The 18327-nt window shown below is 40.1% G+C and overlaps 1 protein-coding gene across 7 annotated transcripts in view; it reads right to left on the reverse strand.

Moving 5' to 3' along the window:
- EYA1 (EYA transcriptional coactivator and phosphatase 1) overlaps positions 1–18327 on the reverse strand; it is a 312419-nt gene that overhangs the window by 19110 nt on the left and 274982 nt on the right. For all 7 annotated transcript variants that reach the window (XM_081816112.1, XM_081816115.1, XM_081816113.1 and 4 more), the window contains 4 exons: positions 4137–4195; positions 3866–4026; positions 2772–2886; positions 2521–2642 (listed from right to left, as the gene is read on the reverse strand). In XM_081816112.1, the coding sequence (XP_081672238.1) occupies positions 2521–2642; positions 2772–2886; positions 3866–4026; positions 4137–4195 (457 nt within the window). The remainder of the gene's footprint in view (positions 1–2520; positions 2643–2771; positions 2887–3865; positions 4027–4136; positions 4196–18327) is intronic.

Below are 18327 nucleotides of genomic sequence, written 5' to 3' on the forward strand. Positions count from 1 at the left end.
GAGCCCAATATGGGGCTTGATTCCAGAACCCTGAGATCATGACCTGAGACAAAACTGACTCGGACACTTAACCAACTGAGCCACCTAGGCTCCCCATTTACTTTTCTTATTAAAAATACCATAGAAAAGTGGTTCTACCTCTGGTTTTGAGATAATTCCTACCACTTTTTAAAATCATTTTTAATTCTGTTTTGATAAAAATTAAAGTTCAGTATCACAAACAAAATGCCCATTAAAAATACCTAATATATACTTGCTATAATTTTCTATTATCCTAATATTTTCAAATTATTTAAACTATTCAGGATTAAAGTTCAATGCGCATGACATGTAATAAATACACTACTTGTTCTTTCCTTCTGGGGAGTTAAGCACTATCCTTTCCATTCTATAAACTTCTTTGGAAATTGTTCTTTCATGTGCTGATAAATGTTTACCGTGGACTCCTGTTTACAAAACACAGCATGATTCCTCTTTATTGTTATGGATAGCATAAATATCTGACTTAATGTAAACAGTTATTTTTATGGATATGATAACATAAAAAAAATCTGGTTATATTGGGCTACCAGGAATTCTATTTGGTACATTCCCTTTTTTTAAAAAAGATTTTATTTATTTATTTGAGAGAGAGAGAGAATGAGAAAGAGGAAGCTCCAGATGGGGGAGGGTCAGAGGGAGAAGCAGACTCCCTGCTCAGTGGGACTCCATCCCAGGACTCTGGGATCAGGACCTGAGCCAAAGGCAGATGCTTAACCGACTGAGCCAGCCAGGTGCCCCATTCCTTTCTCTTTCTAAGTATTTTCTAGCATTCTGTTCTTGGTGCTTCTCAGGAGGCAGCAGTTATTCTCCAGCTCCAGCTATTTCCAACTTGACAGGACTATGTGAATATTTCACACTCAACATTAATAAAATTAAACTCTTATTTTTCCCATCACATCTGATTTTCCCCATCAGTTAATAGTGTCATTACTGACCCAGGTGTTTAAAAAGAACCTCTGTGTCAGCCTTCTTCAGAATAAACAACTGTTTACTCATCCATTTTATTGAAGTAACATTTATTGAGCACCTGGTATGTGCTGGGCACCATGGCTACAATGATGAGCAACACAGACAGACTCAGTGGCTATTACAGTCTGATAGGGAAGTCAGACTATGAACAAATAATTATAAAAGTAATTCTTTAGCAATAATTTAGTAAATGCTTTTAAAGAAAAGTATTGGAAGTATACTAGTTGGATGGAGAATTAGATTCCATTTTTGCCCTTTTTTCTTTAGATAGAGTTGAGCAGCCAGAAACAAGCTTCTTCCCGTCTACTAGAATCCTCATCCCCCTTCCCCAGGACTCACTGAAATAACATCTCATTAGGGTGATAAACAAGGCCACATATGTCTAGACCTAAGTCTACCTTTCCAGCTTCAGCTTCCCATGACCCAGGACCACTTACAAGTCTCTCAGCAGGGAACACGTTTTAAGGTCTCTGTTTTTTGCTCTCACTAGCCCATCTGCCTACTAAACTCTTCTGTATCCTTCTATACCCAGCTCAAATGACATTTCTTCCTTTTAGTATTCACAGACACTTGCTCTCTGCCTCCTCCTGGGTGGGAGTGAATGTTTTCTCATTCAAGTGCACATTCAGGCACTTAGTGGTAGAGAACTCCCTATGGTATGGAAAGGAGTCTGGACACTGGAATCAGAGCTAGTTTGACCCTTACCTTTACTGGCTATTAACTTGGACAATTAAGTCTCTGAGATTTAGTGTCCTCATTTGTAAAATGGAAAGGTTGTGAAGACTGATTTTAATATGTAAAATGCTTAGTACAGTTCTGCACGTCTACTAAATATGTGATAAAAATGCTCATCTACATACGTCTTTGTCATATTACAGTTATTTAGATGTCTGCTTCCCCCACTAGATGGTGAATTCTGTAAGAACAGGAGTCATGTCTTTTTTTAATCTCACTTTTAGTCTGTCTTGGTTTATATTCTAACCAAATTTCACATTAGTCATCTTTCTCCAACTGTGATTCCTTCTTTCAAGAACTTAATTTTTTTGGGTATCCCCATAACAAAAATGGGAACTTAACTGTTTATACACGTTGAATTAAAATAAAGCAAAAAAAAAGTTCCAGTGATAATTTAAAGAAAGCTATTAGAATTGTTTCATTTATACTTTGTATTTCTCTATACTACTATTTGTTTTAGTTTATTAGATATTTTTGTTGATGTTATCTAAAAGGCAAGTAAGATAATAATCCAGAATTGATGCTCAACTGACAATGGCTAAAATGCATAGTTCTTAATGTTAGCCAGTAAAGTAACATTTTTTGAATTAAGCTGCATGGCTTATGATTTATGTTTCTCTTGATGTCTAAAGGCAATACTGACAATAAAATTAAATTCTTCTTCTAGGTTTCTGACACCTGGCATTATGAAAAAAGTCTCATTTACTTTTACTCATTCACTTCTACCAGCCTGAAGGGAAAAAGTTGAGTATAAAACAAGCAACAGCAGCTCACCTATTTTTGTTGCACTGTAAATATTTTCTATTGGAAATACAATCCCTAATCCATATAGCAGGACTTTCGCCAACGCTGGGATAAGCTGAGTAGTTGTGACTAAAATATTCACACAATTCGTCCTATGAGAACCGAAAAGAAAAAAAAAAAAAGAAAGAAGGCTGTTGAAAAATGAATCTCCAGAGTGAACAAACACGAGCCAAGGCTGTTTTCCAGCAAAAGCACCATGGAGTGACTCGGGGACAGCCTACCGGGAGTGAATGAGCGTGAGCGCTTTCAGAGCCAGTGTCAACCAGGAGTCCGTCAGGGCTTCAATCTCAGCCCTCAGCTGCAGCCAGGCTTCCCTCTTGGCTGGACCAAGCAGGCCTGTGGATTTAAAAGCACAGGAATTCCTTCCTTACCGATGTGTCTAGTCAACTTTATAAATAATAAACATTTAATACCACTCCTAATATCACCCTCAAGCTTTATAGTATATCAGGTAATTTTTCACAGATTAGCATTCATTTGACACATATTTATTTAGTATTGTAGGAAACATGCAAAATCCAATGACTTTGCATTCCTAGCATCCCTTCCCCTGGTTCTGGAAGTCATCTCTTCTTTTTGAGGAGTCGGCTCACACCATTCCTCTACTCATGGAGTTTGGACAGAGCCAACGCTACCCTCTGGCTCCCAGGGAAGGTGTAGGACCGCAGCGTGGCCAGTGCAAGTCAGTCTTGGAACTTTTGCTGAATCTATTGGGGAAGGTATTTTTCTACTCGATTGAGGTGCTAAACTCACAGAATATAAACTTGGATCTGTCAGTGGTCACCTATGCCACCTTATGGGAGGGACTGATCCAGAATGACTCCTACCCAAAGGAAAGCCTAGGCAAGAGATTCTGGATGTCATCTTTTGAGCATGTGGACTTAGCCATGCTGGAAACCAACACACCCCTAAACTTTTCATTATTAAGTCAACATATTCCCTTGCAAGCTAAAGCCATTTTGCAACACAGATGAATGAGCTTTACAGTCCATCTCAAGTGATTTGGCCAAAGGTAGTTAATGCCACATCTCCTTGGAAGGACAAATGAGTATCAGAAAAGTCAAGAAACTGATTCCAGGTCCCACACACTATGAAGGAATGGAGCGAGGACTAGATAAGACTAGCCAGGGTGCCTGGCTCAAGTCTAATATTCTGTCACTAAATCACAGCAGAATAATCACGGGTCAGATGAAACCGCTCTTAAAAAAAGCTATGATATCTAAAAAAAAAGTGTGATGCGTAAGTGTGTGGTCCTTGGAGAATTTTAGCTAGACTATCTTAATAATCCGGTAAGATCCTGGTGGTGGTTACTTGCCTCCAACGTTATTTTTGTAGGTATTGTAGATCTCTTTTACTCGTCTGTAGCGGAAAGCCAATTTTCTCATCCAGTCTACACCACCCCGCACACCGGTTGCCAAACATAAATTAGCACTGGTGGCTGCAGCAGGAAAGCCATCTGTTCCGAAGTTATATGTGCTATTTAGATGCAAGAAAAGCCCACCGTTAACCAAACAAAGTTCATCTCCATTGGCTGAGCCGTTAAACTATAAAATGGAGAAAATTGCTTCACATTTCAACGTGCTCACCTTAGGTCTTGCCCATTATCATCTGAAGACACATCATCTATATGAACTTGGTCACATTCCTAAAAGGCAATTAAAATGGTACAGGTTCATTTTCAAGGAGCATCTTCATTTTTTTTTTGAAAAATCACACACAGCTGTTTAAAAAATCCCCAAACTTTAACTGGACTGTTTTTCAACAATGTCAATCAGTAGGTGTCAGTCTTGTTAAGTTGATATTTTTGCCTACCTCAGGTCTTCTTTTAACATAAAAAATGAGCAATGTCCTTAAGGACTACTGTTATTCAGCTTCAGAAAACACATTTTTGTGTTTAGAAAGGAAAGTGATTGAAAACAATTAGCATATGTGTTCCATAAACCTCAGGTACCTGAAGACATCATGCTGCTCAAAGCTGATTCAGTCAATGCCCAAGCATAACTGAAACCAGACATTTCGGTAAATGTAACATGCTAGAAAAATTAAACCTGATGCTAACTGCCAATGAAATTATGACCTCTGATTGCTGTTGAGCCACACACCAACAGAGCCTGAGGCCAGTGTGCTGAGGAACCCAGATGAAAAAATCTGTTACTGGTTTGCCATTGATTTGAGAGATGTGAGTTTTATTCTTTGTGTGTGTGTGCGTGCGTGCGTGCGCGTGCGTGTGTGTGTGTGTGTGTGTGTGTGTAGGAGGAAGAAAGCATGGGAGACTTCAAAACCCAAATAAAAACAATAAAACCATGTGGTGTTTTTTACTTTTTTTTTTTTTTTAACTGTTTCACTATTATATATTCCTTTTAAGTGTTGGATTTATGGATTATAGAATAATGTTATGTGAACAGAGCTGATTTTTAAATCCCAAACCACATGTAAACTGTTTCGAATAGGAAGCTGTGATTTTGGACTACAGCTCTACTGGACTGAGTTGATGATTATGCACCTGTTTGCATATGAACACCCCGACTTCTCACCACTATATTCCCAGTCCCTAGCATAGCTGTGTGCGGAGCAGACACTCAGTATACATTTGTTGAAGAAATGACGGCATACTAATTTAGAGACACACAACAAGGTCTCCCACCCAGAGACAAGGCACCCACACTTCGGCGTGCTTCAATATTTCAGTCATGGTTCTTTGGAGTCAGGTTCCGAATACCCCATACTTATTTTATCATACTTATTTTCATTAAAAGTTTTAGTTTAAAAATATTATTAAAAGATTTCCAGGTACGTGTCCTGTATTTTGAAAGGTTCTTTTGGCTAAGGCGCTGGTTATATTTCCTGTATAATTTTGTAAACTCTAGCCTATCCATATAGTGCTCAACATACAATTTGTAACAAAAATGACAGTCCTAAAAGTACCACAGTAACACAAGGTGTATTTTTATGTTGTGTGTTCCTTATGAACAAATGTTTTTCTCTCCATGGATTTGTGAGGAAGGGAGCAGGAGATAGAAGGGGAAAGAAACTCAAACCAGCTGTTGCTTAACAGAATTAAAATCGTGACCCCCCAACCTCTTCTCTAAAGCATCTACTTTCCAGGCAACCGCCTCCCAGCAAGCAGCAAGTTCCAAGGAGGAAAAGACTTTGACCTTGTAACCCTCCCCTGCTCTCCTGAGGTCCATAACCTCAGATAAGAAAGAGGAAAAGCGAGTCTAGGAGGCCGCACATGTGGACCGTGAATTTAACATTTTTAAAAAGAGGTCATTCCTGGAAAACATGTTTGGGGACTTCTCAGAGTTATTAATTTAATCATATTTCAGAAGATGAATGATAGTTGTGTTTTTTCAACGAGGTACTTATTCTGGGTTTAAAGAGTGCCTAAATCATGAGTGTAGACATTTCTGCCACTTATCTAGCCAGAAATACATTTTTTATGTTGTTGGTAAACAACTCTTTTAGGGTGCATGGTGAGTGTACAAAACAGACGAGAAAACCAAGACAAACCAAAAAAGTGTACTCCCCCCAAACAAAAACAGAAAAACTCAAAAAGCCAGAGTGCCACAATGGAAGATTCTTCTCTTTTGGGAGAAACAGGAGGTGGAAGGTGAGGAAGTCCAAGAGGAAAAGCTCCGTTAAAAGGGTTTAATTCAAGGAATCACACCAAAGCTGACTTACAAGTTACTTAGTTAACTCCAGGGGTGGGGAGAATTCCTTGGAAAGGCAGGGTGTTGAGAGGCTTTTCTTAAACGAATGCAGTTGTAAATCTCCGTGACTAACAGAAGCCAGTTATCCTCCAGGGACTGTTAATGACTCCATTGTTGCTATTGTCCTCTCACATCCTGTATTTGTTTTCTCCCGCCAGCTTTATCCAAGTCTTTTTGTTCCCAGGGCTGAGGCCCTCATTTGAAGGACGGTTCAGGATCTTGGTTACCTCTAATTGAGCGTCAACGGCTTTGAGCTTCTACCTGCAGACACCAAACTCACTTCTCAGAGATCTGATCAACTCTGGTGTGGCGGCAACAAGGAAATCTTCATTCTTTATCAGGAGAATTGCTTCGTGGAATGATTTTCATGAAAATAGATGCAAACATCAGGAGCATTTTTTAAAGGGCCTAATTAGTTACCCCAGGAATAAAAAGAAACCATGACAATGTCCATGTAAAATATGTTTTCAGAACTGTCCATGTCACTTAACGATAGAAAAATACTATGCTGCACAAATCTGATAAGATACATACTGAAGATTTAGCAACCAAGTCTTGGTAGGAGCTTCTACATCTGGGTAGAAATGTCTCGGGAAATAGGTTTTTATTTTGATGAAAAACTATTTCACTATCTTGATGTTTACCTATTAAAATTTTTAATTCCTCAAAATGGAGAATATTAAAATACAGAAGTATCTCGATACATGTGGAATATGTAAATCTTTCTAAGTGCATCTACTCTCAAATTAGAAAATGCATTTCCCTGCATCCTGACATCTGAAATTCTCTCTTCTCCACTGGGATGAGACTCTCCTTCCCCCGCACTTTTCTTCGGAAGCTATCTAGTTTTTTGCTTGTCTTCTTAAGGGCCTAATTTTAGGTTTTCATGTTTGCTTTCTGGACTTTGTTGTTTTTTAGTTTCTAAATGTGTTTTAAACTCAGAAAATTAGATAATTGAAGGAGGGGAGCAGGAGTTCTGGACCCACTGAAACAACATGACAAAATTAAGAGCCCACTGGAAGAATCTATAGACACAGAAAACAAGAATGGAAGATACCCATATTTCTAGGCACCAAGACATATTCCTAAAAACCCTACTCTGCTGCTTAATACAGAGTACAGAACATATAGAATGCCATGGGAAAAGGAAGTTTTTATTCTAAAAAGACAATGTGCTGAAAATGTATTTTTGAAATAAATCGCCAAAAAGTCCACAATAGGGTTTTAAGGCACTGAAGTCATTATTGAGGCCAAGTCTTTGCCTAGCATTCCCATGTCTCAGGCCCACTACTGCCAGGTCAGTCAGTTTAGCAGGTTTTATGCATTAATCTGTCCTGTTGAGGCTGGAGATGCCCCAGGTAGCCCTATTGTGTTTGGGGATCTGGCTGGGGGCCTCATTTGGGGAGGAGGTAGTACTTCTCAGGACTCCTGGTAGATTCCACACTCAACACCCATCTGAACGGGCTAACGGGTGCCTTAGCTTAGAAAGGTGGTCATTTATTCATTCATGTCTCCTATTATTTATTAAGGGGCTACTATGTTCCAGATGCTAAGGATGCAACATTTAACAGACAAAAATCCTTACCATCTTGGAACTAACACATTCGAGTGGGGGAAACTCCCAAACAAGAAAATATGCAAAATGTATAATATGTTAGGTGCTGATAACTGCTAAGGAGAAAAAATACAGCAGGCAAGGGAATGATGTAATGCTGGGTGGGGTCTGGGGAATGGCTCTGCAGGCCGAGGAAAGAACACATTCAAGGGTCCTGAGGCAGGAGAACCTGGTGTGCTGGAGGATGAGGCAGGAGGGGGGCACAAGGAGGAGATCAGGCATCAGGCGGGAAGAGTTACAAGGGCTAGCAGGTGACAGCAAGGAGCTGGCTTGGGAAGTAGCATCCAGTTATCAGCTCCTGCCCTCAAGGCACGTACAGTTTAGCAGGAAAGACAGAAGTTAATTAACTACACATGTGATAAATTACAATGGGAGTAAATGCTGCAGAACCGCCTTGAGGAACAGTCAAAGGAACATCCTCCTGCTGAATGGCTGAATTCTATTTAGTCTAAAAGAGCTGCCGAGGTCTGAAAAACTTAAATTGTGTTTTGCTAGGTGGGGGAGGGACAGCCGGCCCAACATTTATCCTCAATGCTTTTGTGATGAAAGCAATCGAGAGATAAATGGCAGACTTGCTAGAGATGGTTCACAGTCACTGAAGCTGTGGTAACCGAAACAAAACATAGCTTTTGGATCCCAGACTGTGGATGCCAGACCACTACTTAGGCATGGTGGTGAGGTGGGGTGGGGGAAGGTGGCACTTACCGGGAAAGCTGTCCTTCTCTCTAGGAAATAGCCCAGACTTAGTTCCCAGACATGCAAGGGAACTCTCTGGAGTTAGCAAGCAGGTCCCCTCCCCTTACAGGATGGTTTTTGTTACCCTCTCAGTTACAGACTTGAGAATTGCTACGGGAGCTGGCAAGGGATTGAGAGGTGGGAAAAGAGTTATTTTTTGACAATGGCTTTTTTCAAAGGGAGGTCAAAATCAGCAACATTTTTGCATAAAGCCTCTGTATCAGTCAAGAGTAGAGGAATATATAATTAACATTTTTATTTAATCAATTTTCATATACACCAACATAGCACAAATTCTCAGAAAGTCAGGGCCAGTGCTAGGCCAAGTTGTTGACTATCCTTCACTAGGAAAATTTTACAATTACCAAATTTAGATTGCTGCTAAAGCAACCTGAGGTTGGCCGCACCCTTTTCAGAAATCCTAAAGCACCAGGGCAACAAGAGCCACTGACACTTGATTAAATGTCCTATTTTGACACTTGGTATCCCTTGAAGAGTATATTCCTCCTTCCCCAAAGTGGTGGCAAACTACTCAATAAGTCATTTTTTTTTTTTAAGATTTATTTATTTATTTACTTGAGAGAGAGAGAATGAGAGACAGAGAGCATGAGAGGGGGAAGGGTCAGAGGGAGAAGCAGACTCCCCGCCGAGCAGGGAGCCCGATGCGGGACTCGATCCCGGGACTCCAGGATCATGACCTGAGCCGAAGGCAGCCGTTTAACCAGCTGAGCCACCCAGGTGCCCCTCAATAAGTCATTTCTTACACTTCTGTGGAGACCCTGCAGAGGCAGGCACATGGTTTCTCTCCCTCACAGACATTCCTCCTCCTAACTGAGCTGAATTAGCGTTACCAATTTATGGTGAAAGTGGACTACTATGCAATGGTATAACCCATCACAGATACAAAACATGAAGACTCAGAAAAGTTAAATAAGGTAAGTGCTGAGATACTAGGTCTGTAACCCCCCCAACTCACGGTCTCTTCCTCACCCACTTTGCATGATGCTCACAACTGCCTCCATCTAGATCCTTTGTGGCTTGTTTGGAGCTCAGGAGACTTCAGCTACAAAACATATCCTCCCCTTCGCCTGCCCCACTCCTACTGGGCCCAGCAACTGTCACCACGGCCCCCTCTCCCAGCTTGGAGCTCCGATGGGAGTCCTCCATCCTCCAGGACAAGCCCCGGCCCTGTATCTCACCAGTGGGGCTTCCAATGACTGGCACTTCAGAGGGAAATCGTCCCAGGAGAGCCACTGTGGTAACTGGGTAACTGGGCCTTTGCCAGGGATGGAGGGTACAGAGCATGATTGTAGGCGGTGAGAGCCTAAGTGTTAGCGTTTGACAAAGCGTGTCCTGAGGAGGAGGCCGGAGGCCCAGAAAGGATCTGGCTAGGCAGATGGCAACAATCAGAAGTGCAGCATTGAGCCCACAGGTGCGAGCCTGCGACCTCTGTTCTCCACGACAGGGTTCTACAGGCATCTTGCAGATAAACACCACAAACCAATGACCAGAGTTTACACTCGCCTGGCGTTCCCTTTATGTCCCAAGGCCTGTGCTTCGCAGAGGAGTAAAATAAATAGAATTAGCAAGCTTTAGTTACTACTGGCCCTCTGCTCGCAGATATCTAAGCACTCACGGGGCCGGATTCTAAAATGCTCACATGGATGGCTGGGGAAAACTGCCAACACATAAAGCAGCCGAATACCAGCCCCGGTGTTGGGAGTATGAAGAAAGCCACATGGGGTACGATCTCACAGCCATGTGGCAAAGGCACATTCCCTCTCAGAACTCTGGCTGCACTGTTATTCTGCCTTTTTGGTCCCTCCTGTCATTATTTTTGGCACTGCAACTCAAGCTGACCTTTTTCTGATCCGTCATCATCTCTGGCCTTCCAGGGCCGGGCCACAGACATGTTCTTTTGGACCAAGCCCCAGGAATAACTCAGATTTTGTACAGAGGCTCATATGCAAAATATTAAGTTATGGCAGAATTTTTCTGCAAATATTTATTCTGCTTTGATACCGTAGTGGTTGTGCTTTTCCTCCAAGCCTTTCACTTGCGCCATAATTATGTAAAAAAACCACCATACCATTCAAGCTAGTTTAGGAAAATTAATAAAAAGAATTAAGACAGTTCCATTGGGTCTTATTATCTATGCCAAGCACAGTGACGTAATAGCCGGCACGTGGAGGCACCCTACCTCTGAACATGACACTAGAAACATAAATTCCAAGTAAACCTAAAATCTTTGAATAAACAGAGACTCTGAGAAGACTGAGGCAGACTGCATGTTACGAAAGGGAACAATATAAAAATGTTACAAACACGTCTTTGGAGCAGTTGAGTTATACAAGCCCAGATTCTGCTGATCGAGGCTCTCTTTGCTTCATTTTCCAAATTTACCACGAGGAAACTAACACCATAGTGCCAACTAATTGTTTCAATACCTTCCTTTACAAAGTAAAAATGAAAGGAAAAAGAGAGTCGCCAGAGAACGAGCTATTTTCATTGTGTCTGTACATCAGCGCGCCTATTGAGACCGGCTGGAGTTGGTCACGGCAGAGGAAATGATCGGTGGGTGCGCTGTCCCCTCCTATCTGTCATCAAGCTATTACATCCACTGCTCCCACCTCCCCATGGAACAACACAGAGACCCGCTCGATAACTTAGACATCCACAAGTGACCAGCAAGAAGTTTTCCTCTTATTTCCCAACACAAAAATGTCTAATTATACAGAGTACAGAGGTGTTTCCAGTACTTTCGAGACAAACACACAGATTGTCCGAACGCTTTATTTTGACAAGTGATTAGCAGTGCTTTTAAAAAGAAAAAAAAGGGGGGGGGCCAGCCACCCCCCTGTGGATCTGCCCACACCACCCTCCTTCTCACAGAAAGTCTAAAATTGTACAGATGGCATTACGGGGTGACCAGTATTTGAGGGACAGAGGTTTTAAGGGAGTGATTTCCAGAGTGGCTTTTGGAAGTAACTCCTGACTCCCTAGATATTTTTATAACTTCTCTGGGAAAATAGGGTAAAATGGATTAGCCCTAGAGATCCTGTGTGATTCAGAAGTTCAGGGGGAAGGGGTGGTTCAGAAACAAGCCAATTTGATGGGAGAGATGTGAAGAATTCTGCCTTTTTTTTTTTGGTAAGAATGCTGCTTCTAAATTGACAATTATATTGAGTATGTCAGTCTCTGTAGTTAAGAAATTCTGTGAGTTAGTCAATTTGCAGAAGCCAGGTTTTTACTTGTACATTTCTTTCTGTAAAAAGGAGACTGTTGAATCAATGCACTGTGTTTGTACTTACTGATGTGGAATAATATGATTGCAATGTGTTTTCTAAAGGTGTGGCAAAGCCCTCACTGCACTTTCAAATAGACATACTAAAGAGCTTACGCACTGCTGTGCCTTTGTGCTCACCATCGAGGACTGGACGCGAGCCTGCAGCACGGCCAAGTGGAAATGGGATGCGCCGTTCGCAGCCCTGCAGCCCCACGCGCGGCTGGCCAGGACCTGTCATGCCTGTCTGGGGTGCACCTTGTGACCCTCCCATTCCCTTGCTTTCCCACCGCAAAGCTTTCTTGCAAAAGAAAAGAGTGCATGACTAAGGCACAGGAGTGTTTTGAAGCTGGCCTCATTCGGTTTGACAATTTTGGGAAATGCAAGTTAAGGGATTAGAACATACCTGGACAAATTCATCTTTCAATTCTCACTCTAGATTATCCACTCAGCATAGCATAGGAGCCAATGTGTATTCTATTTTTTTTTTTTAAGATTTTATTTATTTATTCGTGAGAGACACAGAGAGAGAGAGGCAGAGGGAGAAGCAGGCTCCCAAGGAGCAGAGAGCCCAATGCGGGACTCGATCCCAGGACCCTGGGATCATGACCTGAGCTGAAGGCAGACGCTTAACCATCTGAGCCACCCAGGCGCCCGCGCCAATGTGTATTCTAAGTCAGTATCTAAATATCTCTGTTTTCACAGGAATAGGAGGACACAACCATAGCAGCCAATGGGGAGGGGGGGGAGACAGAATTTCAAATCTCAGAAACTAGTAAGAGGCATTTTAACATCTATTTTTGAGATTTGGTCATAAAGTGTAACTTGCAGAGACATACACTGCTTTTAATTACCATGTCTTACTTACAAAAACAGTATTTTAATATATTTAATGTTACAATATCCTGTCGAGGTTATCAGAATGAGAGAGAGATTTTACTAGAATTATGTTTACATTTGCTAAGAGACCTGGGTACTCGTATTTGAAACTCAAGATTTGAATTATAGCAGTTTCAACAAAGGTAAGAAGATATTACGATTTCCGTCTGATTCTGTTTAGAGGAATATTCATAAAATATTTAGAGAATAAAATCTTTACTGAAAGTTCCTGAAGATGGCATATTAAAGCAAAAGATGAACTGAAGTGCTTAAGCTATGTATTTGTATACATACAAAGTTATGATAAATATTTCAGATCACTACATAAAAATTTATAGAAAGCTCAAGCTACTGTTAATAAAGAAAAAAAAAGTTTCAAATTTTTAAATTTTTTTTATATTAATTTTAGAATGTGCTCATTACAAATATGATGTCATCATAATACCACTTTAACACATTGCTCAAAGAATCCCAAAGGAATTACATGAAGAGAGTTCCTTTTTAGCGAGCAAGTACAGTGTTAATAAATACGATACGTCAACTTCACTCTGCTTGGAGTTCCTTCTTTCTCACATGAATACCTTCTTTACCACATGATTATATTAAATATATTTGTCTTTATTCACACTCTGAACATTAGGATGAGAAAAAGAAAGAATTAAAAATATGCTTTTTAAAAATAAAATAGGCTTATTTAAAACTGCTCAACACCAAATTAATGGGTTAATTTAATTGATAATTTTGGCTTATATTACATGTGATCTAATTATATCAACACATAATTTCTTTCCTTTTTAAAAAGTTAAGGATATAGTGAATACCTTCTATCTAATGCCACAAGATCCATCTTTTATTGTTTAAGTTATGTTCAGTGCATTCTACACCCCTACATGGTATTATACACAAGAGGTGTAGGCCCAAATACATAGCTTCATTTATGATCCAACTAATATCAGAAGATAGGGCATTTCACAAATTTGTGTAGGAGCCACTGAAAATGTTGCAGACCTTCAAAGACAAAATAGGGCAGTTGGATTAGTGGTTGATAATATGTCAAACTGCGTTATACAATTTTATCCTAAAAATATCGTACCTATTTATAATTGTATCATGTGATTTTTCATATATTAAAAGATTCGAGGCGGACTTAATGTTTAAAATATTTCAGAACTTAAAAACAAAGAAAACAGCATATAATGTAATATAAATGTCATCCTTCTGAATGGTGAGTCAGAACTACTCTTAAGAATAAGCCTTTGATTTACTGCTGAACTGATTTCTCAGTGTTCAATGGGTTTGCTCATCATTTGGCAAACATCATTTGTCACTGGCAACAGTGTTCTTTGTGATTCCTGTTGCCTTTCTTTTAGATTTATTATTCCTGCTGAGAGCATCTACTGAAGAAGAATTTTTCATAGTGACACCAACTCTCATCTTGCTGTGAATAATCACATTCTCATAAAAATCATTCTTTTTATTGCAAACTTGCTGCCAGAAGCATGGAAAAATATTCCAACCAGGAGCCTTTTATCCTTTTCCGCAATCACTTTTCTGTAGCTCTCACTGCCATTTGAGGAAAATGAATCCCATACCAATTTATTCACAAAGCATTTAACTGGAAGTTTTAATTTACACGGGATATTTCTGTTGTGATGACGAACAAAACAAGGGACTAAAGCTATAATATTAAATAGGTCATGTTTGAAGAGAGGTTTTTTTTTTTTTTTTCTGGAGCAATTTTTACTCTGAAATTAAATATTTGCAACAAATATTAGTTCCAGTTTATCACTATTCCATGCCTATCAATTCATCTTCATTTAACTGCAAACCATACCTCAATACAATTTTTACAGAGATCATGAAAGTAATTTTCTTTTTAGGTGACTCCTTTTTGCAAGGGTGGGGAGTGAAACTTGAAAGTTTAAAAGAGCTCAATTTATTAATTTAACTTATATCATATGGCCAGATAATTTTATAATAATAAAAAATCCTCAGTTTTCTATAAAAGAATGTGTAACTCAGAATAGCATCCTTAGTTAATAAATTGATAAAAATTCTTCAAGCCAATTTCTTCTGTTACTCCTGACTCTGGAGAGAAAAGTATGCAGAACCAGATACAGGCACTAAAAAAAAAAAAAAGGGTTCTGTGAGCTACTGGAAGGTTCCATGTCACCTTTCATGTCAGCCCCTCACGGGGAAGTGAGGACCTCTGAAAGGGCACTTTCTTCATCAAAAAATGCTCTCTTCTCTTCTAAGTATTATCATCTGAAATCCGCCCCCCGAAATCATTCCCTTTGCTTCTTCTTTTATATGACAAAGACTTCAGATAAGAGTAAATTATTTAAGCTCTATTACTTTGGTGTGAACTATTCTATCATAGATTTCCTCCAGCATGGGGAGCTCTGGTGTGCCCCCAGCCACTGGGTGTCAATGGGGGTTGGGGAGAAGGAGTGGGTGCCTGAAAGGAAAACTAGGGAAAAATTTCCTCCTTACTCATATTCTCACTTCCTAGCAAACCACCCCTTTTCCCATGAATATTTAAAGTGACAAATAATCATGATTTGATTGTGAATTATAAATTTGGTTGTTTATATTATTTAGGAAAATACTATATTATATACCACTAATAGAGCATTTATGTTATGTATGTTATATATTAACTGTGGAATGATCTCTAGAAAATACATAGGACACACATTCTGTATTCTTTTATTCAGCTTGTCATGCACTCAACTAATAATGACTGACTGCCTGTTTATATACCAGGCACCAAGCACACGAAAATCAGATACAGATATCACAGGAAGGCTTGATAAATCTGACAGGGTTAGAGAGGGTACAGGTGAGCGTCACTACAATTTTCTCTCAGGGAAGGAACTAGAATTCTTTTAAAGCTATGAGAGTGCAAAATGGAATTCATCCTGCTGCTAGTCCATCTCCTTTCAACCTTCACCTTCAGATACATTTTTCCCAAAGTAGGTTTTGCTCTACCCGAAAATATAATTTCCAACATGGAGTATAAGCTTCTTGGAAGCAGGCAAATACATTTCACTTCCTTTTCTGCCTCTGCCTTTTAACCAGACAGTGATCAATAGGTACTTTGGAAAAACGAAACCGGAACCAATATATTCTGAGGCAGCTGGGCATCCGAGGGCCTCTCTGATGAGCCTTCACCTTGCCTATCCAATGCCATGTCTGTCTGTGTACCCCTCACATCCCATTGTGCCCTTGTGTGCGTCTGCCAGGCCAGTCCCAATGAGCCTGGCCTCCTCCACTCCCCTTCACCAGACGATCTTTGGTGTTTATTGGTTGCTGGCATGCCTTCCCTCTCCTTTCGCTCCTGGTCAAGACAACTCCTCTGTTAAACTTTTAGTTGCCTTTTGTTTTTTTCCCCAACCCCTGATGTATGCTCTGTAACCCACTGAATAACAGTAGTGACAACTATTGAGAGCCTACTATGTGTTAGGCACAGTACGAAATGTGATTTCCAATCCTCCCCAAAACTCTACATTTGCTGGACAAGGGAATGAAGGCTTAAATAGATCAGGATCCCACCAGATAATAAACTCTTGGAAGGAAGAGAGAACTTCTCATGGGTCTTTTTCTCGCTGTTTATTTTCTAAACAGGACCCTACCTCTGTCTATTTCCTCTTGATGCAGACCAAGCACACAGATGGTACGGAATGAAACACTTCCGATCATCTGACAGAATTTAGTTATGATGGAATTGAGGACCCAACTAGAAGGTAAGTGAGAATGTTGCTGCCTTATGTCACAGAAGTGTTAGAAAGCAGTTTTATGAAAAGGGATTTATTCTGTCTGATCATAATACATACTCACGTAGAAAATACATGGAAACCAAAAAAGCATATAAAAGACACTTTAATCCCATCCTTCAGAAGTAACCACTGTTAAATCTGTCCTTCCTGCCCTCCTTCTACTGACTCAACTGTCCAAAGTTCCTCAGTCTTCACAAGGCTTACAGTGTCAGAGGGGGAGACGCACCCAAAAAGCAGGTCAAACCAGATAAATGTTTTGTGGCGACTTTCCCCTCCACTCAGCAACATGTAATAAAGATCTTTTTATATTAATCATCTGTATTATCTTTTAAATTGTTCTAATATTCCATGTTGTGCATGTTTCATATTTCTTTTAACCAAGCAATGGCTGATCATTTCCCAATATTTGTTTTGGACTATCAACGTTAGTAGGGCAACAAACTGTCAGATCTCCTTATAATTCTATTTTGAGCATCTAAAGTCATGTTCGGTGCATAGCATAGTCGTTGCTTAATGACTGTTTAAGCAAGCGGTCCACTGTGAAGAACTTGCTTTGACAGGTTTATGACATTCATTTATCTCCTTAGGCAATATTACTGTCTTCCTCAATCGATAATTTTATCACTCAGAGCCTTGTTCACGATATACCTTCTGCTTAGAACACTCTTCTCCAGAGCCCACCCCATGCAGTTCTGTGGATTGCGTGTCAACCTCACCTTTCCGAGTACCCATGCTCCACACCACTCTTACTCTGCGCTTCCACGATGCTAAGCTCCCTGAGAATGGGACTACCTTCATCTTGTTTGCCATTATCACTAAAAATAGTTCTACAAAATCCATTCGGTTCTTGCCTCAACTTAAGTATAAAGTCTTACATATTCTCTTGGATTTGGGGAGAGCCCTTCTTCTCAGTCTTTGTAAGGCCTTGGGCCAATGAGGAGTGACTTCTGCTTAAGACCATTTTAATAGGTATGTGATCATAAGTGGAATGAAATATTCATTTTTGCCTTTAAGTGATTTTTATTACATTTTAAAACAAGTAAATGTCATAATTCCTACTTTAAAAAGAGAAAATATTTGTATTTCACCGTAACTCCACATGTTCCTACTATGTACCTGCAAAACACTACCTTTCAACTGTTAATCTTCCAAGCTACTGATTTTTTGCTCAACAGATCTAACTTATCTCCTAGTCCAGTAGGGTGGCAATATGTGTTTAAGACAAACAATTCCCACCAATTGAAGAGATATCTTGGACATAAGAGCTCCCTTTAACTTTCTGACAGAATGCCAAGACCAGGAGATAATTCTTACTCAATTTATTTTTGAGGAGGCGAACAAATTTGCAAAATAATGTGGATGAAAACAGCATCCTCTCCCCTGACCCGACCCTCCACCTGCCCCACAAAGGAGTAGCACACAATTAGCAGCGAGAAGAATCCAGGATTTAGAAAGCGTTTCCTTAGAAATGCTGTTCGCATAGAGGCTCTATTGTAACTGCCCTGAAACAGGAGAAGTCTCCAGGGACTGCAACTTAGACACATTTGGGGGAAGTTGAAGTTACAGGCTTTCTCCTGCACTAGTCAATCTGAAAGAAAAAAAAAAATTCCTTTCTGTACTAAGCAAACTTCCTATGAAGCTAACTGAGTAAAATCTGACTTTACAAAATAGTGACTCTCTCCCAGACTGAAGATTAGCGAGCACCTGTCAAAATCAAGAATCTAAATGAAAAGCCTGTCCTATGTGACACCAACAGGTCAGTTTCACAGGATTTTT

The sequence above is a fragment of the Leptonychotes weddellii genome, chromosome 4, assembly GCF_054177405.1.
Source record: "Leptonychotes weddellii isolate Sample4059 chromosome 4, ASM5417740v2, whole genome shotgun sequence".
Classification (NCBI taxonomy): domain Eukaryota; kingdom Metazoa; phylum Chordata; class Mammalia; order Carnivora; family Phocidae; genus Leptonychotes; species Leptonychotes weddellii.